The following is a 21,410-nucleotide window of genomic DNA, read 5'->3' on the forward strand; positions in this document are numbered from 1 at the left end:
CTGGATTTTGGACAAAGAGCCCTCACTCACCGGGCCTTGGTGTGAATGGGATGGCAGGAGCAGAGTCTGGCCAGGAGACTGGGCAGGCCCCTTTCACCACCACAAGACCTGGCTCTGCCTCCCAGTCGCCATGGCCGGTGCGGCCACCTCTGCAGGCTCAACGAGCAATTCAGCAGCTGGGTGGTCTTAGCCAGAAGACCCTCTGTCCTTAGCTCCCTCACCACCACACTCCAGCTGAAGGCCACCCCCTATGTCTTATTTACAGCCGGACAAATGACAATCCGCTCCAGAGCTCCGTGGGTCCATGGTGCCAGAGCCAAAGAGAAAACTGACACGGGCCAGCAGTTGCCGGGTGGAGGGGCGATGCCCAGATAAACTTCCTGGCTACCCCCAGGCCCTGGCGGTCGGGGGAGAATCAAAGCAGCAGCAGAACATGGTCACCATAGGCAGCAGCAAGTGAAACCAAGCCATCCTGATCTCCAGCCCAGGAGAGCCAGCGCCATCAGGAGAGACACAGTCCCACGTTGTGAACCAGTGATTCTGAAAGCACCTAGCGTCACACACTTGTTAGAAATGCACATCTCAGGCCCACTCAGACCTCCTAAGTCAGAAACCCAGAAAGTGAAGTCAGCACAACCCTCCAGAAGATTCTGATGCCTGATCAAGTTTGAGAGCCTCTGGCCTGGAGTTGCATTTGCTGGCCAGAGTGGCTTTTTTCTCCCTTGTTTTACTGGCTGCCCAGGAGCCACTCCATTTAAAGGCATCACCCACTGATAACATGCAGGGAGGGGCCCTCCCCTAACAAGGGGGATGCCCCCTTTGGTCAGTCAGTACTGCACGGCAGCTCAGCTCCTCCCAGGACTGACAGTACAATGCAACGGCTACAGCCATGCCCAACTCCTAGGTAAAACACTTGCTCTCAGAGCAGATCCTTCACTCAGGGTCTGCTCTGCAGAAACCCAAAACGAGAGGCAGTGATGGCCTATTGTTTCCTAGCTGCTCCTACTTCCGAAGCACCATCCATAAAAGACCCAACATAAGGACCACCTCCTCCTTGAAACTTGCTCTGACACCCCCCCATCAGAAACAGCTGCTCCTCCCCTTGAGCTATTTGTTTCCTTCAGTTCTACACAGGGCACAATGGCCAGTCGCTTAACTCTCTGATGCTATGGTCCGAATGCTGGTGTCTCCCCACCAAATCCCTATGATGAAATCCTAACCCCCAAGGTGTGGTATTAGGAGGTGAGGTCTTCAGGGGGCGATTAGGTCACAAGAATGGATCCCACATGGATGGATCTAGTGTCCTTATAAAAGGACCCCAGGGAGCTCTCCCCTCCTTCTGCACGTGAGGACACAGCAGGAAGACGCCATCTATGAACCTGAAGCGGGCCCTCACCAGACACTGGACCTGCCTTGATCTTGGACTCCCAACCTCCAGAACGGTGACAAATAAATATCCTTTGTTTCCCAGCTGCCTGGTCTGTGGTGTTCTGCTTTGGCAGCCTGGACAGACTGGGACATCTGGCTGGACTGTGAGATCAGGGGCCAGGGCTCTCTGTGACCCCCACAAGCATCAAGCACGTACTCCAAGAGAAGAAACTGCCCACATTCTGCAGATGAGCTGGGAAAATAGGCCCCTGTTCCCGAAGGACCAGGAAAGGGTCAGAGGGCACAAGGAGTCAGGGTGCACGCAGAACCGGCCTCCAGGCTGACTCACCCGACCTTCCTGTGCCAACCCAGAAGCTGCACTTTCAAGGAATCTTCTCTGGGAAACGAAGGAAGCCCTCCGGCTGCTTCTCCTGCTGACAAGCCAAGAGACTTCTTTGTTTAATAAGAAACTTCTCCTTTATGCTTCAATTTGCATAAATTTAAGGCTTATTTTATACATGCTACCCAAGGATGTCTGTTTGCCTTAAAACCTCCCCAGCTGTCCCAGGTGAGAAATAAAAGGCACCTGAGAAATTAGGTCAGGGTGAATGGGGAAGAAAAATATCCATTGCCTGACATGAATGTGCGTTCCCTGGGCAGATCCGTGAGGCCTACCGATAGGCAGGTTACCTACCATCGGGCTGCATGGGATGGGGGAGGCCTCTGAGAAGCCACACGCGCTCAGCTGATGAAAACTGCCTGAAAAGGCCTCTGCAGAAGAATTCTGCAATCCTTAGGGCTGTTAACCCTGAAGGTTAGCACGGGTGTGGGGAGTTGTCAGCAGTGTCCAGCTGGAGAGCTGGAAGGGGACAGGCCACCCGCAGATCGAACGCTAGCCAGGGCAGCCGATCAGGCACAAGCTGTCACAGAGAAGACACCACATGCAAGGCTTCCCCTACCAGTCTTCTCTTCTGCTGACTGTAACTTGCCGTTCTTTCCCCAAATGTTGTTTGTGACGTGAGTGGGAAAGTGGAGGTGACATTTTTATCGTAAGACGTTGCTCTTGCCTCGCCCTTCCTGAGGTTCATGGAGAGAGACCATGCACAAACCAAAACAGCCAGTCCCCATCTGACCTACCAGCCCCCTTCTGCCAGGGCTGTGGTGCAGGGAAAGAGCACCGCCAGTCATTAGGTGAGGCCGGGCCAGCCTCCTCCTCCAGGAGGCACAGCAGTGGTCCCCATGGCCAACCCCACCACTCATTCCACTCCAAGGGACAGGTCCAAGCCAGCCTCAGACACTCCAGTGCCCTCGCCAGGGACTAAGTCAGGTCAGCCCATGTCAGACCAGGAGTCTGTTAAATGTAGATGCTGGGCCCCATCCTCATAGCTTCTGATGTAACAGGGATGGGGTGAAGCTCAGGAACCTGCATTTCTAGCCGGTGCCTGAGTGCTGCTGGTCCAGAGACCATACCGTGTGAGCCACTGATTTGGGCACAGACAAGCTACCCAACTATAGTCGGTGTGAGGAGACCCTGCGAGGGAATTTCTGCAGAAGGCTTCTTTGCTGACAAGGAGACAGTAGAGGAGACAACCCCCTTCAGCCTCTGGACCATGTGATGACAGAGATGTTCTTTTATCTGCTCTGTCCCGTATGGCAGCTAGTAGCCACGCAGGTAGCCAGAGAGCACATGAAATGTAGCTGGTGTTACTGTTGAAACTAGAGGGGTATCCGGGTGGCTCAGTCAGTTGAGCGTCCAACTCTTGATTTCAGCTCAGGTCATGATCTCACTGTTCGTGGGACTGAGCCCTGCATCTGGCTCCAAGCTGGGAGAGTAGAGCCTGCTTGGGATTCTTTGTCTCCCTCTCTCTCTCTGCCCCCTCCCACACGTGCACACGCACTCTCTCTCTCAAAAATAAACAGACCTAAAAAAACTACAAATTTTAATTTTAGTTCATTTTAATTAATTTGAACTGTAAATAGCCACCTGTGGCTAGTGGCTCCCATAAAGGACACTGTAGCCCTGGACACTTCCAGGTCTAGATGCGACAGCTGGAACTGTTGCTACAAATGCCCTGCCATCAGCCTGAGCGGAAGACACACACAGAGAGGATCACAGAGCCACATCCTGATGTACTCAGCCCAACCTCAGCAGCTTCTGTGAGATCACACATTTCTCTACGGTTTAAGGCAATGTGAGAGGGTATTCCCTCCTCTACAGCCAAAGGTCTCCAGGCTAACACAGTCTGCACAAAAATGGGGCCACTCACCCCAAGGACGATGTCAACTGCTGGCATAAGAACAAGAAAAGCAACACTTGGGTCCCGGTGAACTGAGGAGGGTCTGACCCAAAGGGATACAACCAGGTCTTTCAGCATCCAAAATCCAGGCACCAACAAGCAAGGCTCAGCCTACACAGGACGTCCAGCACAGCACTGCCTGCTTGTCAACAAGTACCTGGGGACAGTGTTCACCCCTCCATCCCAAGGGCCGAACCAGCTCCAGGTACGCATAGAACCAAAGGTCGGGTCAGTGACATGAAGCTTCTTCCAGAGTTTACGGAAGTCCGGCTGCATAAAAAATACCTACTCCTGGGGCGCCTGGGTGGCGCAGTCGGTTAAGCGTCCGACTTCAGCCAGGTCACGATCTCGCGGTCCGTGAGTTCGAGCCCCGCGTCGGGCTCTGGGCTGATGGCTCAGAGCCTGGAGCCTGTTTCCGATTCTGTGTCTCCCTCTCTCTCTGCCCCTCCCCCGTTCATGCTCTGTCTCTCTCTGTCCCAAAAATAAATAAACGTTGGAAAAAAAAAATACCTACTCCTACTCCTCCTTGAAATTCCACTACTAACAATAACTGCTGTGGTTTCAGTAATCGCGCTCTCTTTGGAGAGAATGATGCAAATGTTCCCAGGAAAGATACCACTGTAAGCCCTGAAGTGTCGATGTGAATGAATTTGTCAGATATCTGTTAGATCACTGCACCTCGTTTCCAAGGGGAACAGGGAGCCAAAGAGCAGAGCATGAGGCAGGAGAGGTGCACTCAGGATTCAACCCCCTCAGGTTTACAAAAGCCCCATGACAGCGTTCCATTCATCCTGACTGCCCTACCCCATGGGATTCCCGGAAGCCAGTCCCGTGTTCAAAATTCCAACAACCCCTTCATTGAGTCGATGGACTCCTAGCAGACAGCACAAAGTAATAAACACTGAAGTTCTGTCCTGTGGTCCCGGAGGAGTCCTCCCAGACAGGGAGGAAGGAAACTGATTGGCTGCTCTGTGTCCTCCCCAAAATGTTGAAATCCTGACGGCAGCAAATATGAATGTGACTTTATCAGAGATACAGTCAGACACTGAAGATAAGGTCATCCTGGAGTAGGACTAGTGTCCCTTGAAAAAGTAGAAATCTGAAGACAGACATGCACACAGGGAGAACACCATGTGAAGACAAAGGCAGAGACTGGGATGATACATCTACAAGCTAAGGATCACCAAGGATTGCCAGCACCCGGGCAGAAGGAAGGAGAGGTGCCTAGGACTGACCGTGCCTGATGCCGTCAGACTAACTACGAGAGAATACACTTCGGTTACATAAGCCACTCGGTTTGTTGTACTATGCTATGGCAGCCCTAGAAAACGAATACAGTACCTCCCTGCTTGTAGCTCTCTTACTGGACTGACCTCACATGTTGTATTTACTTACGAAACCGTCTTCCCCCTGGACCTGAAGATCCACAAGCACTAGGACCACCGTCTGCCTTACTCACCACCGCATTCCAAGCCCACTTCTGGCGTTACAGAGGTGTTCTGTAAGTGTCAGTCGAATTAACACATGAAAGGTCTGCCCCGGCTGGGTCTGGACTCTCTGACATGAGACTTGCCCTCTCTCAGTGTCAATTTCCCCATCTGTCTATGTGGAAGAAATAAAATAATTGGACCAGATGACCTCCGTGAGCCCTTCTGACTCGGAAACTCCAGGACTCTCCACTGAAGGTGTATGCATCCATCAAGGTCAGATCAGGACATCAGAAACCGCACGAGGGTGTTAAACAGAGGGCACATGACACAGTAACAGGTAACAGAGGTGTGGGAAGGCTACGAGACCATGACAACCTTCCTGCTGAGATATCTTCAGTAAAGTAAAGGTTTCTGGAAACACTTGGACTGGCTACCCCTGTCCCTAGGACAGTACACTGCCCAGAGGGCTGTTCCTGCTTACAAAGGACAGTCCCAAAAGGGGCCATTCTCATGGACAGTGGTCACTGAAGTACAAAGCCTGGGTCAGGGGGACAACAGCTCACTGAGAAGCCCCACGCTCTGATAAAGTGAAGAAATGGTGAAGCACAGCCTCCCCTACCACCCGCCTCCATTCTAACACCATATCCAGATTTCTGCCCTCCTCTGTTAAGAGGATGTATTGCTGGGGCACCCGGTAGCTAGGTCGGTTGAGTGTCCAACTCTTGATTTTGGCTCAGGTCATGATCTCATGGGCATGATCTCATGGGCATGAGATCAAGTCCCACATAGGGCTCTGTGCTGACGGTGCAGAGCCTGCTTGGGATTCTCTCTTCTTCTCTCTCTGCCCCTCCCCTGATGGCGCCATCTCTCTCTCAAAATAAATACACATTAAAAAATAATAATAATAATTTTTTAAAGAAGAGGATAGATTGCTGATGGAGAAAATGTGAATGGAGTCAATAGGAGATGACCCCATGAATGATCTGACAGGGGAGGCCAATTTCCCATCCCATAGACTCAGGGCTACCTCAGCTCCACCCAGACCCCCCACCTACCCGGTGCCCTCCAGGAAGGAAGGGTGTCCAGGTGGTACTCACCCACACTGCTGAGGGAGCTGCTGCTTTCTGAGTCTGAGGGCATGATGGACAAGACGCTGTAGGTGGAGCCTGGGGACAGAAGGACAGACCATTTGTTACTAACCCCAAACCACTGTCGGACCAACTGGTCTTCAGTCAACGCCAAACTGAGAACCAACACCACGTCAGGGACTAGAAATCGGATCTAAGGGGCGGGCAGGGGAGGTGTGGTCAGCAGGGCCTAGTCTCTGGTATTTCTGCCGATGTCCCACCTCACCTTTCTGCCACCCTCCTGCCCTGGAGACCTATCTACGCACAGACAGAGGAGAACTTGGAGCCAGTCAGATGTCTTCTTGTTAAGACATCTGGGGAAAAGCTTAGCAAGGGAGCAACATATGCCCCAGGCTAAAATAGGGTCTCGGGATTTCCTACAGATCTTTATCAATATGACGCTGGCTTCCATGCAGACAGCAAGAGAGGAGAAGCTAAACATCTATGAACTATTTGTTCTTTTTGCCTGACTGTTCTGCTCTCGCGTTCTGACTATATTCAAGCTCAGTCGTTAATGATATAGTCAGTGCCTGCCCCCTTATTAAAAGTTACTTATAAAATTTTGAGCAATTACACGGTCACCAAAGCCAGGGAGCAGTACGTGCCCTTTGTTTGGCCAACACTTAACGTTGTTAACCCCTGAGGTGGGCACACAACTGCCACACCACAGCTTCCAAGGCTAGGATGTTACCTGCCTGGCATCAGTAAAACCTCTGGGTGAAGAAACCCAGCTTCTGAACCTAGCTCTCATCCACTGAGCAAGTCACTTGTTTCCTGGAACTGTGCTCCCGACCTGAACAAGGATGGGGTTCAGCCAGACAGCTTATGAGGTCCTCTCCCCTGTCCCATGTCAGGATTACACGTTCCCCCTGACTGCGTGCTTTGCTTATGGCTACAGGGGACACAGTGTTAAGAGGGCAAGCCGACCGAGACTACCTTGGGAGCTGAGAAAAGCACCCATGCGCAGGCGGTGGGTCAAAGAAAACAAGGTAACAGCAGGAATGCAGGGTTTTGTCCTGCACAAAACTACACAGTGAAGAAGTGTGTGTACCAGGCAGAGCAGGTGAGCGAGAGACGGGATTTTTGCAGTAAAGCCTTTGCATAAGCCTCAGGGCTCCCATGTGAGAAAGCAGCCAAGAACTAATGAGATCTAGGGCTCCAGGACCTGAAACGTGGGGGCCAGATGTCAAAGTTTCTTCTTTCCCACCTCAACTCTTTTTCAAAAAAAATTTTTTTTAACATTTATTTATTTTTGAGACAGAGAGAGACAGAGCATGAACGGGGGAGGGGCAGAGAGAGAGGGAGACACAGAATCTGAAACAGACTCCAGGCTCTGAGCTGTCAGCACAGAGCCCGACGCGGGGCTCGAACTCACGGACCGCGAGATCATGACCTGAGCCGAAGTCGGCCGCTTAACCGACTGAGCCACCCAGGCGCCCCATCTCCCACCTCAACTCTTGACTAGCTACCTGATACCTGCGCACTCCCCGAAGGGACAGCAAAGGGATGAAGAGATGGGGGTAAACATGGGAGAGAAAGAAGGAGACCCGTGGGGGCGGGGAAGGGAGAGGCCAGCAGGGTGACAGATGACCCTGAGCAGACGGGAAAACCTGGGGGGAGGAGAGGAAGGGCAGACAGCCGAGCAGCCCTGGCATAATGGTAGGCGGGAGAGCTGGCAGGTACGCCCACCAGAAAAAGAGACAAAAGCGGAGAGCAAAAAGAAAACACAAGGAAAAGGGACTTTCATAATAGCAAGAACTAGGACAGTGGCCAGGATGACCAGTGGCCTTGTGACCGAATTTTCTGAGACTCTCTTAAGACCTTAGGTGTTTAGGGTGGATTGAAGATGTTCTGTCTTCAGATGGGACTGTCAAAGGGATCTGTTTGTTCAACACAGCTTCTGGCACCAGAAATGGACACAGCAGGTAGGTGCCGAAGAAAAGCTGTGGGTGGGGGCGCCTGACGGACAGGGCTGGCTCGGTCTGCAGATACCTAGGAAGGGCAGGGCCCCCCTCGACACACGCGTTCACTTCACGGAGGTCCCGTGCCCACCTGGCAGGGAGACCACAGCACGGTTCTGCACATCACTTGAAGGGAAAAGGAACTAGAAAACCCTGTTCAGCCCTGAAATTCCTTGATCCCACCAAAAAACGAGTAGCAACATTCAGTGAAATACCTCCCATATTTCAAGTCCGACCCACACAATTCATTTTGCTGTCCATTCAACGTTTCTGCATTTTTGTCCCAACAAAACAACAAGCACCACAAGTTTCTTAAATCATCTCTCTTCCCACGCCATAAACATCAAACATTGCATAAGGATCCACGAAGCAATGTCAGATGCAATTCAGGCAATCCGCTGGTATGTCAAAGGACAAAAACGTAACACAATGCCTGTTTTCTCAACTCAATTGCCAATTTCTTAATTATTTTTTTCTTTACGGGAACGAGGAAGGCTAGCCAGCTGGTATGTTGGTGGACTGTTTTCAAAAGATGCCCACTCAGAAAAGCAGGCGCAAATAAACTCTCCCACTCACACCTTGCGGATCTCTGAGCTGGATCGTGCTTGCAACAGCACGGCCCCGCGCTCCAGCAGCCACTCCTCGCGGGAACGCCTTGCCTCTTCCTCACTACTGGCATCGGCAGAGCCCCATCTTCCAGTAAAGCGCCCCTCCTCAACCAAGTTGCCTCCCTCCTCCCCCACGGCCAGTTTCCACTGTTAATTAAACTTGGCAGACGCCCTTGTCTCTCTCCGCCCATCTCCCTCCCTGGCTGGGGGAGTCAACTGGCCAACCAACACATTCTGTCCCTCTTCTCTGTCCCCAAAGTCCTGCTGGGGTTCTGGGGCCTGACCTGGGGCAGCGTGACATCTCTATCTGCATCTCTGGGCATCACCACCCCTGAGTCAGCTGGCAGGGCTCCTAGGAGCTGGGGGCCGGCAGGGAGTGATTAAAATTGGACAGGGCCCAGTTTTTACAATGTTCCCAGGGCCTTAGACGTCATTCAGAGGGAAAAAAGGCCCGAAGACGACGCTGTCTTGGTCATGCTTTGTCTCTGCTGCTATTGTTGTCTTAAAAAGCCTGTGTGGTCAGGATGTCGGGAAAAGGCAAGAGGAGTCACTCTCCTCCAAAGTCACGCGGTGTCCTTTCAAAGCCGGTAGCTTCTGAAGGGCGGGTGTCAGGCGTCATCTACCTCTGGGGTTTCACAATCAAATCTGGAGGCCAACAGCAGCCTCCTCTCACAGGCACACGCCTCCCAGCCACCCCCAATTCCCCCAGGAGTTCCATGCAGGCACTCACACCCCACCTGCCCTGAAACCTAAAGCATACACCAACCTGGCAGAGAGGCCCAGGCCAGTGAGGGCTGAAGAATCAACCCGGCTCCCGCGCTGGCACTGCCCCCACTCCCTCCCCATGTGCCCTCCCACATCCCTGCAGGACACCACCACTCAGGGCACCCCCACAAACTGAGAGGACCCAGAAGTCGATGGTCTGGAAACGTTTCCAGGAAAGGAGAGCAGGGCATAAGCCCAGCTTTTCATGGACATGTAGACCACAGAGGGACACAAGGGAGCTCTTTCCTGCCATGGGGGCTACCTGGGGACCCGAGCAAAATGTAGATTCTGATGTGGGGAGACGACGGGGGCCTGAGACTCTGCATTTCCAACAAGTCCCCGAGGGCATGTGGTCGACAGACAGAATAAACGCAGGGCAGCAGGGATGACCGGAGTCATCGGATGGGAAACCAATGCAAACGGTGGCAGAGGCCCCGAAAGGCAGCCAGCAAGCCGTGGGACCCACGCATTGTCTGCATCCTTCCCAAGAGCCCAGTCCCTGCTAATTGTGTTTACTCTGTGACTCAACCCCACTGGGTCAGGGAGACCACTTCAAAAGAACTTCCAGTAAAATCACCCAAGCGATAACAGAATGCCCCAGCCCTCCAACAAGGCCACCTCCCGCAGCCTGTGGGGCCCAAAAGAGACAAGCTTAGCTTGTCACCTAATACACCCCTCCATTCACCTGGAGCTCATAAAGGCCCCAGTGACTCACGCTTCCTCCCCAAGAAACCTGTAGGCACCGAAGGGACTTGTTCCAGCCTTGAGCCAGCACACAGAGTCCTCCCTGTGCTCCGGGAGGGTGAGGAGAGGCCGGGAGGACATGCCAACCAGCACCCCCCTAAGCACCTGGGAAGCGGGAGGGAGAAGGCGAGCCACTCTCTTCCTGGGGGCTCTAGCCAGGAGGTCCTGGAACCCTCCCCCAGGTCACAGGCAGATGACCGAGGGCACCCATCGCTCTTGTGCTTGCACATGTCCACCAGGTTCCTGACGCACACCTGAGCCCTGCAAGGCCCTGGGCCAGGCCTGGTGAAAAGAAGACAAGCCAGGGGCTCAGGAGGCTACTCAGCTGCTGTGAAACCGTGCAGAAGTCCCTTCCCCTCTCTGAGCCGGGGTCCCTCAACCTTAAATGAAGGCAGTATTGACTAGAACACCCACAGTGGTGCCAGCCTGCCTGGGCTGAACTCCCAACTCTGCCACTTAGCCGCTGTGTGCCTTTGGGAAAGCCACTCAGCTCTCCCTGCCTCCATGTGCTTATCCGTAAAATGGGCTAAGAGGACTACTTTCCTAACAGAGGAATCTACTGAGTTAATGTGAAAAGGACTTGAGACAGCACCTGGCACAGCCAGCGCTCAAAGTGCCAGCTGCTGCCACCATGGTCAAACCAGGCCTTCCAACCCTGCCATTTTCAATCCTCTGCTTATTGAAAGTCATAGCGGTACTAGAGTGACAAGGTCAAACAGTGCAGGATGAACAGACTGCCAGACTATATGGTACTCACTAACAATAATAATAGCAGCAATACACACTGAGCACTAGTGTCCAGCTGTGCTAAGCACTTTAGGAATTCCTAAAGCAACCCTGAGGCTGTCATTAGGCCCATTTTACAGAGTAGAAAACTAAGGGTTAGCAAAATTAACAAATTTGCCTAAGGTCCTGATAGAGGGACGAGTAAGGGTAGGAACAGGACACAAACCCAGTCTAGCCCCAAGGCTGTGCTCCTGATCCCTACACACAACACTGCTGCCAGGCTCTGAAGGTAGAAGGGCAGTCAAGGGAGGCTTCATGGGGGAAGCAGCCTGGAGCTGGCCCTGGAGGATGGTGAGCTTGGACAAGCACCTGAGAAACCAAGTCAGCCTGGAAGCAACACAGGCAGAGCCTATCCTCCTGTGCAAATGAAAAGTCTCCGAGTGGAGCCAGCCTTGCCCATGGCCTTACTGCCTGGATGCCCCCTACAGTGGGCTTGTCCCCTCCTTGCCTTCCTTCCCCCACCAAGAACACACTCAACAGGCACTGTAAGCTAAGCCAGAGAGGGGACTGAAACTGGGAAGAAAGGGAGTGAGAGGAGTCATGGCTCCACGGCCCTGACAAGTGCTGCTGCTTCCTGTCCACCCCAACAGCCATGCCAGTGCTGGGTGCGTGGCGGGTCGTAGAGCAGAGGCACCCTCATTCAAGAGGCACCAACTCTGTGAGCTGCAGAGATGAGGAAGGCGGCAAGAGCACGAAAAGTGCTTCGTGCTGTGCAGAGAACACCTCCCCTGCTTCTGAGGACCTCAGGAGTTGCTGGCGGGAGGTACTTTGGCTGCTGAGAAGTCCTTTTGCAGAATCACGGGTCAGTGCAGCAATGCCCCCCCCACACACACACACACCAGGGCCTCAGCTTCTCCTTCCGTTTAAAAATATGAGCCAAGGTGGGGTGCCTGGGTGGCTCAGTCAATTAAGCATCCGACTTCAGTTCAGGTCATGATCTCGTGGTTCGTGGGTTCCAGCCCCACGTTGGGGGTGCTGACAGCTCAGAGCCTGGAGCCTGCTTCAGATTCTGTGTTTCCCACTCTCTCTGCCCATCCCCCACTCATGCTTTTTCTCTCTCTCTCTCTCTCTCTCTCTCTCTCTCTCTCAAAAATAAACATTAAAAAAATTTTTTTAATCTTTTCCTTTAAAAAATAAAAATATGACCCAAGGCTGTGGATACCGAGACCCAAAGTGAGAGGCTGGCAAGCCTCAATATGTCAGAGAGGTATGGGGTGACCACGGCCCCGGAATAGAGCAGTCAGAGCCTGGCCTATCAGTGAAGAAGTCCTGCTTCGTGCACCCCACGTGCCTGCCTCAGGACAGGCAATTCACCTTGTCCCTGACCTGCTGTCATGGGTCAAGTGATGATGTACCTCTGGTATACATAAGCCACCCCCCTAAGTGTCAGGTTTGTAAGTGAAGACTTAGTTTTCCCCACTGAGATACAGCTGTAGTATTCTCTGCCAAGTTTAGGACAAGAATAATGAACTCGCTAAGATATCACACTAAGGATGCTTACTTCTCCCTTCCTGGGGTCATGATAAAAACCAGTAGCCCCTCTTTCAAAGGTGAATGGGGGTGTTCCTTTCCTGGCTAAATGGAGGGTTGACATCCAAGTGTGCAGGTGAGATCTGCATGGGGGGAGTGTGAAGACGGATGCCTGCTGGGCTTGAGGCTCACTCCTTAACCCCCTCCCGCTGGACTCTGGAATCATCCATGAGATAAGGAGCTAAGGAACTGAACTACCTGATCCTGAGGAAACTCAGACGTCAGTGTTGTAATCTGTGACCCACCTCCATCTCCTGCCACAAATGCCCCAAAGCAAAAGTATGAACAGGTAGGGAAAACAACACATGCACACCCAGAACTGATCACTCAGTAAGATTAAAGTAAAGATGCTTCTCTCACTGTCGGACCGTTTGAGTCCCCCCCACCCACCCCCCCCGCCCCAAAGGCACAAGAGGAAGATGGAAGTTTGTTGATTTTCCAGAGATTAAAAACAGCAGTCAGAAAGCTTGCTCCCCCTCATCAGCTGGAAAAGGCTCCTGGAGGCTTTGTCATCTCCCGTCAGGGGGGGGCTAAGCTCCAGGATGGGAGCAGGGGGAGGACCTGGGACCATCAACCTGGCACCAGGTGGGAACACTTCTCCTCGCTTCTGGCTTTCTGTCACCCAAAACAACAGAAAAAGTCCTGTTTTCTTCTGTCACCTCCCAGCTGGGCTGGGTTACAGTTCTGAACCTAGAAAGCACAGATGGTGGCCCAAAGCAGGGTCTGGTGGGCTCCCTGGGAAGGAGGCTAGGCTGTCACTGCAGGGATGGGGGCGGGGGGGAGATTGGGATGGGTGTTAAGAGTTTCCTACTAAAACGCAATGATCTGGCACAAAAACAGACACTCAGATCAATGGAACAGAATAGGGCCACAGAATAGGGCCACAAACGTATGGCCAAATAATCTCTGACAAAGCAGAAAAGAATATTCAATGGAATGAAGACAGTCTCTTCAGCAAGTGGTGCTGGGAAAACTGGACAGCAACATGCAGAAAAATGAACCTGGACCACTTTCTTACACCATACACAAAAATAAACTCAAAATGGATGAAAGACCTAAACGTAAGACAGGAAGCCATCCAAATCCTCAAGGAGAAAGCAGGCAAAAACCTCTTTGATCTTGGCCGCAGCAACTTCTTACTCAACACGTCTCCGGAGGCAAGGGAAACAAAAGCAAAAATGAACTACTGGGACCTCATCAGACTAAAAAGCTTCTGCACAGGGAAGGAAACAATCAGCAAAACTAAAAGGCAACCAACAGAATGGGAGAAGATATTTGCAAATGACATATCAGATAAAGGGTTAGTATCCAAAATCTATAAGGAACTTATCAAACTCAACACCCAAAAAATAATCCAGTGAAGACATAGACAGAAGACATGAATAGACACTTCTCCAAAGAAGACATCCAGATGGCCAACCGACACATGAAAAAATGCTCAACATCACTCATTATCAGGGAAATACAAATCAAAACCACCATGAGATACCACCTCACACCTGTCAGAATGGCTAACATGAACAACGCAGGCAACAACAGATGTTGGCGAGGATGTGGAGAAAGAGGATCTCTTTTGCATTGTTGGTGGCAATGCAAGCTGGTGCAGCCACTCTGGAAAACAGTATGGAGGTTCCTCAAAAAACTAAAAATAGAACTACCCTACGACCCAGCAATTACACTACTAGGCATTTATCCAAGGGATATAGGTGTGCTGTTTCAAAGGGACACATGCGCCCCCATGTTTATAGCAGCACTATCAACAACAGCCAAAGTATGGAAAGAGCCCAAATGTCCATCGATGGATGAATGGATAAACAGGATATGGGGTGTGTGTGTGTGTGTGTGTGTATACATATATATATATATGTATACACACATACATACAATGGAGTATTACTCGGAAATCAAAAAAAATGAGATCTTGCCATTTGCAACAACGTGGATGGAACTAGAGGGTATTATGCTAAGTGAAATTAGTCAGTCAGAGAAGGACCAATTCACTCATAGGAGGACTTAAAGATATAAAACAGATGAACATAAGGGAAGGGAAGCAAAAATTATATAAAAACAGGGAGGGGGCCAAAACAGAAGAGACTCTTAAATATGGAGAACTGAGGGTTACGGAGGGGTTGTGGGAGGGGGGATGGGCTAAATGGGTAAGGGGCACTAAGGAATCTACTCCTGAAATCACTGTTGCACTATATGCTAACTAATTTGGGTGTAAATTTAAAAATATATAAATAAATAAATTTTTTTTTAAAAAACACAATGATCTAGGGGCATGTTCTCCACCAATGAACGTGACCAAGCCTGAGCAGCATCCCCCAAATCACAGCTCAGGGCTGCTACCCTTGTGACAGCTTATTTGCCTGGCACAGCAGCCAAGAGGACACAGCAAGAGGGAACAGGGAACCAGAGCAGCACGAACACCTAAGGGGCAGCCGAGCCTCCACGATGCTGCAGATGGACAGCTCACTGTGGCACATCTGCCCTAGAATTAAGTAACCGTGGGCAGGAAGCAGCTCTCACAAGGCACCCGGCACTGCAGGCTCCCTCCTGCTCTCAACTAGGACTCCCCCTCCACTCCTCAGTAAAGGGAGAAGAGGCCACGTCCTCTACACAGACTACAACCAGGAGGCACCGCCCTGCACCACTGCAGGGTGTCAGCGCAAGCCCCCTGCGCTGTGTGATCCTGGGCAAGTTGTTTCCACCTTCTGTGCCTCACGTCCTCGTTCATAAAACAGGAAGGGGCACCCGGCTGGCTCAGCGGGTGGAGGGTGCGACTCTTGACCTCGGGGTTGCGAGTCCGAACCCCATGTTGGGTGTAGAGATAACGAAAATAAAGAAAACTTAAAAAAACAAAACAAATAGTAAAATAAAATAAAATAAAAAATAAAACAGGAAGAATGATGGGTTTGAGGACTAAGTGAGTAAAGAGAGGTAAAGCCCTGAGGACAGAGCCAGGCACAGGGCACGCACTCCATAAACCCTAACTCTTAACACTCCACCTGTTTCTTTGCCTGTAGGATAAGGAGGCCTCTTTTCCCCTCTTCCACCACTGTGCCTGGCCATGGCCAATTCCAATCCATCCCTGGCCTTCCTTGCGGGTCTCTAGTTTCTGAGTCACATGGAACAAGCCAGAGTGCTCTCTGCATGCTTGGCATCATTCCAGCCCGCCCCAAACCTTCTCACAGTCCTCACTACCACCTACCTACACACGGGCACCAGTCAGCCCACCTCAAGAGAGACGGAGTGAGGGCACTCTGCATCAGACACCACCCCTTGGTGGGAGGGCACGTCTGCCCCTGGGGGAGCACGGAGCCCATTCATTCACCAAATGCTCAGTGAGCACGGTGCTAGGAAGTCCTGGGGGTGCAGCAGAGAACGAGAGAGCTCATGGAGCTCACACGGAGCTCACAGGAGTGGGGGCGGAAGAGGACAGCCTCACTAATGAACAAGTGCAGACTGCATCAGGTAATAAGTACTACCAAGAAAAATACTACACAGTAAAATGGAAGGTGACTGGGGTGTGGTGAAGAGATAGGCACTGTGATACAATGGCGGGGCGAGGGTTGTCTCTCTGAGGTCACATCTGAACAGAGACCTGAAGGAAGTGCAGAATGCTGAAGGATTATTTCAAGTAGAGAAACAGCAAGTGCAAACTGTACCTGCACTCCACTTACACCCTGAACTTCCTGGGTATCAAAGAGACCGATGGACATGAGTCAGAGGGTGACAGGGAGAGCTACCAACGAGCACTCGCCACCTTACATGTTTGGGCTCAAGCTTTTCTTGAATATACTAACCACCGAGTTCTGACTACTCATAGCAGCTAACATTTATTAAGTACTTCTCGCAGATAAGTACTATTTATATGGATTATTTCATTTAATCACCCCAACAACACTATGAGAAATGGCCTATTAACAACTCATTTTCTAAATGGCAAAATACAGGCTCAAAGAGGCCAAGTAACTCACCCACGTCCACAAAGCTAGTAAGCGGATCCAGATTCAAACAAGACTCTTATCTACCAGCCCTGTATTACTTCCTTTGCAATAAGATCAGAAAAAAACAAAACTCACCAGTTCCTCGTCCCAGTGGACAGCAGAGGCTGTGAGCAGCCATCCCCCTACTCAGTGACAATGCTCAGGTGAGGAGTCACAACTGATGGGTTAGAAACTCTGGCAGGGCTGTGCCAAAAAGTGGCTTATGCACCAGCATTTGGCACTGAGGCCAAGGTTATCTTTCCAACAGCGGGAAGGAAGAAGAGAAACAAGAGAAAGGTGGGTTCTAGTCATCTCTGCCACACCTCAGCCGCCAGCCTTGTCCTCTGCTCCTGGCTTCGACCCCTCCAACCTTGTCACTCCTCTGGCCATCAGCTCATCCTGACCCACCAAGGGAGACCAGCACAATCTCTGGAGCAAGCCAGATAAGTATTTCCACCCTGGCTTAGAAGGCAGCAGGAAATAGAATGAACCAATGGGGCTTGGGGAACCTGTTCATGATTCTAATGCTCAGACTGAATGCAAAAGAACTGCAAAACGTCTCCCTCCCACCGTCCCCTTAATGCTACGTCATCCCCCAAAATGGCCATTTTCCATTAATCTCAGATCAGGTAGGCTGAGGAGTCAGCCAGAGGAAATGATGGCTCTGGGAACAGCCCAAGTCTCAGGGCGTAAGCTGCAAAGTAGGCAAGGACACGAGACCCAAGCTGGACAGGTCAGGGACGTTCAGTCCACAAAGGGCAAAGAGGAAAGGTCTTGCTCTCATCAGCAATGAGCTGCCACTTCTGCCCCTCTTCCTTCAGCAGCATCAACAGCACCCTCCTCATCTGCTTTGCGGGGCACCTTGAAGATTACTGACCACCAAGCCTGGGTCCCCAGGACTCTGAGACCATGGAGAACCACTAACTTCTCCCTCCTCACAATGTTCCTGCTGAGTTTGAACCCACCAAGACCCCTGCCACAGGGGTGGGAGGTACAGAGTGACTGCACAGTACACACGACAAAGGGCACAGGATCAGGAGCTGGATGGACCTGGGCTCTCCTTGGTTTGGTCACCTAATGGGTGACCAGGGGCAAATTATTTTTTCTGAGCCTCAGTTTCCTCATCTATACGCCAGAGCTATAAAAAGTCTTTATCTGTATTTCACTGATTATTGTGCCGGGCAAATAAAGTAACAGATGCTGAAAGTACTTTGTAACTGGGCAGGAACTGCTCACACATGCTAACCTGCCCCGGAGATCCAAGTCCCCCTGCTCCCTGACTCCACTGTACATCATCCCCAGCTGCCGTAACTCCCCTACTCTTCACTGCTGGCCTCTCCCGGAAACTCCTTTTTCAGTACTCTTATTCAAAACACAACACTGCAGCAACAAAACACAAGGAAATAAATAAAAAAGCAAGGGCTTTGTTAAGATGCCAACATCAGCCAACATGATCTATAGTCTCAACGCAGTCCCTATCAGAATCCCAAAGACCTATTTTGCAGAAACAGAAAAGCCCATCTTAAAATTAATATGGAGCCTCAACGAACCCCAAATAGCCAAAACAATCATGAAAAAGAAGAACAAAGCTGGAGGACTTATATTTCCTAATTTCAAAGCTAATTTGGAACACAAATAAACCTTCCCATAAATGCTCAAATACTCCTGACAGGTGCCAAGACCATTCAATGAGGAAAGGACAGTCTTTTCAAGAAATGATGCTGGGAGGGGCACCTGAGTGGCTCCGTCAGTTGAGCATCCAATCCTTGATTTCAGAGCAGATCGTAACACCAGGGTCATAGGATTGAGCCCCACATCGGGCTCTGTACTGAGCATGGAACCTGCTTAAGATTCTCTCTCTCTCCCTCTGCCCCTCTCCCCTGCTTGCATGCACTCCAAAATAAATAAAATGAAATGAAATGAAATGAAGTGAAATGAAATGAAATGTAATCAAACAAAACAAAACAAAACAAAACAAAACATGCTGGGGAAACTGGATATATACATGCAAAAGAATGAATCTGGACCCTTACCTAAAACCATAAACAAAAATTAACTCAAAATTAATCTAAGTCCTAACATCAAGTCCAACCCAGAGCTAAAACTATAAAACTCTTACAATAAAATATAGGGCTTCATGACATTGAGCTTGGCAATATTTTCTTAGATACAACACCAAAAGCATGGGCAACAAAAGAGAAAGACATAATGAGTACTGAAAGGCACTACTGACAGAATAAAAATGCAACCCACAGAAAGGCAGAAAATATTTGCAAGTCACATATATGATAAAAGATTAATATCCAGATACATAGAGAACTCCTAAAACAACAAAATAAAAAATTTAAAAAAATTCTAAAGCTGATTCAAAATTAGGCAAATGGGGTGCCTGAGTGGCTTGGTCGGTTAAGCCTCCAACTCTTGATTTTGAATCAGGTCATGATCTCAGAGTTTGTGAGTTCGAGCCCTGCACAGTGCAGACCCTCCTTGAGATTTTCTCTCTCTGCCCCTCCTCTGCACTCGCTCTCTCTCTCAAAATAAATCTCAAAATTATCTCAAAATAAATAAAAATACTTTTTAAAAAAATAGGCAAATGACTTGAATAGACATTTCTCCAAAGAAGACGCACAAACAGCCACAAGCACATGAAAAGATGCTCAACATCACTCATCTTTAGAGACATGCAAATCAAAACCACAATGAGATACTACCTCAGACCCCTTGGGATGGCTACTACCAATAAAGCAAACAAAAACAAAAAACAAAAACAATGTAGAGAAATGAGAACCCTCGTGCACTGTTGGTGGGAATATAAAATGGTATAGCCACTATGGTAACTAGTATGGTGGTTTCTCCAAAAAAAAGTAAAAATAGTATTACCACATGATTCAGTAAGTCCACTTTTGGGAATATACCCCAAAAAACTGAAAGCAGGGTCTCAAAGAAATATCCCAATACCCATGTTGACAGCATTTCTCATAATATCTAAAACACAACACAACTAAATATCTAAATATCTCATAATATCTAAAATGCAGTACAAGTGTCCATTGCTGGATGAATGGGTAAGCAAAATGTGGGGCATATATACATCGGAATGTTACTTAGCCTTAAAAAAATAGGAAATCCACACATGTTCTACAACACAGATGAGTTCTGAGGACATCACGCTAAGTGAAATAAGCCAGTCACACACAAAAAAGACAAACACTGCTTGATGCCATTTATAGAAGTACTTAAAATAATCAAAATCATAGACATAGAAAGTAGAATGACAGTTGTCAAGGGCTGGGGCGAGGAGGAAAAATTAGGGAATTACTGTTTAATGGGTAGAGTTTCAATTTTGCAAGATTGAAGAGTTCTGGAGATAAATGGTGGGGGTGGTAGCACATTATGAATGTGTTTAATACCACTGAAGTCTACATTTAAAAAATGGTTAAGGGGCGCCTGGGTGGCTCAGTCGGTTAAGCGTCCGATTTCGGCTCAGGTCATGATCTCGCGGTCCGTGAGTTGGAGCCCCGCGTCGGGCTCTGGGCTGATGGCTCAGAGCCTGGAGCCTGCTTCCGATTCTGTGTCTCCCTCTCTCTCTGCCCCTCCCCCGTTCATGCTCTGTCTCTCTCTGTCTCAAAAATAAATAAAGGTTAAAAAAAAATTTTTTTTAATAAAATAAAATAAAAAATGGTTAAGACAGGGGGTGCCTGGGTGGCTCAGTCGGCTGAGCATCTGACTTCAGCTAGGGTCACAGTCTTGTGGTTCATGAGTTCAAGCTCCACATCGGACTCACCGCTGTCAACGTGGAGCCTGCTTCGGATCCTCTGTCCCCCGTCTCTGCCCCCCCCCAACTCATGTTGTCCCTCAAAAATGAATAAACATTGTTTTAAAAAATGGTTAAGATGGCAAATGCTACATTATACGTATTTAATCACAGAAAAAAAAAAGAAAAAGAAAGAAAGAAAGGAAGGGGGAAAAAAGGCAAGGGCTTTATATCCCTCTCTCTCAGTTAGTTGTCCAAACTCTTTGGGCTTACAGGGTGCTCCAAACCCCACCTAGCTTCACACAACCCTGTAATAATCTTGGTTCCTACAAACGAAGGCCCCAGCTCCTCAGCCCTGGAACTTAAGGATACCCCCTGTTTTAGAGCACAGGAAAAAGAGAGCAGGGATGAGCTTCAGGAAACATCCCCAGCAACTGTGAATGAGGAAGATAAAGCAGAAGGGCCTGGAAGTGTGGCGAACAGCTGGAATGCTCACGCAAGGAGCTCCCCTGAACCAGTGTTCACAGGGTATGGACAGGGATGGAACATGAGGACAATGCAGGGGTGGGGAGGAAGGGATGAAGGAGACCATGTGGGAGGGGAGGGGGAGTGGAGGTTGCTGCGAGGAGTTTGGGTTGGGGTATCTGGGAAGGTACTGCAGTTGATGTCTTAAGGAAAACCCCTGTGCGCACAGCCTGTTGATGGTGGGAAACTGGAGTCTGGAGTGAGGGAAGTTTCAGACTAACACAGTCCCCTTGGGACTGGAGGTCGTAAGTGACAAGCCCACGGTCACTACCTGGTAATGCGAAGCCCTTGGGTAAGAAAGGAGCCAGGGAACGGGGAGAGCGGGATCTAGCGCTTCCTATAGAGCAACCACACAGAAAGTACTATTCTGGGCATACACAGGACAAAATCCTGGCATGCACACTCTGTGAGGCTAGGAGAAGGAATAAAAATTTCTGGAAGAGACAGAGACCACTCAGGAGTCAAGAGAAGCCAGAGAATGGAATCTTCTAGATGGCAGTGGGGTTGAGAGTGGTCAGAGGGGTGG

General features: G+C 50.1%; 1 protein-coding gene across 4 annotated transcripts in view; it reads right to left on the bottom strand.

The window, feature by feature from the left end:
* The window catches only part of DLG5 (discs large MAGUK scaffold protein 5), a 128,726-nt gene that overhangs the window by 72,535 nt on the left and 34,781 nt on the right, over window positions 1–21,410 (bottom strand). For 3 of the 4 annotated variants that reach the window (XM_043596676.1, XM_043596678.1, XM_043596675.1), the window contains exon 2: window positions 6,193–6,261. The exons of the other annotated variant lie outside the window; for it this stretch is intronic. In XM_043596676.1, coding sequence (XP_043452611.1) covers window positions 6,193–6,261 — 69 coding nt within the window. The remainder of the gene's footprint in view (window positions 1–6,192; window positions 6,262–21,410) is intronic. 4 annotated transcript variants of the gene reach the window in all.

Source organism: Prionailurus bengalensis, chromosome D2, assembly GCF_016509475.1.
Source record: "Prionailurus bengalensis isolate Pbe53 chromosome D2, Fcat_Pben_1.1_paternal_pri, whole genome shotgun sequence".
Classification (NCBI taxonomy): domain Eukaryota; kingdom Metazoa; phylum Chordata; class Mammalia; order Carnivora; family Felidae; genus Prionailurus; species Prionailurus bengalensis.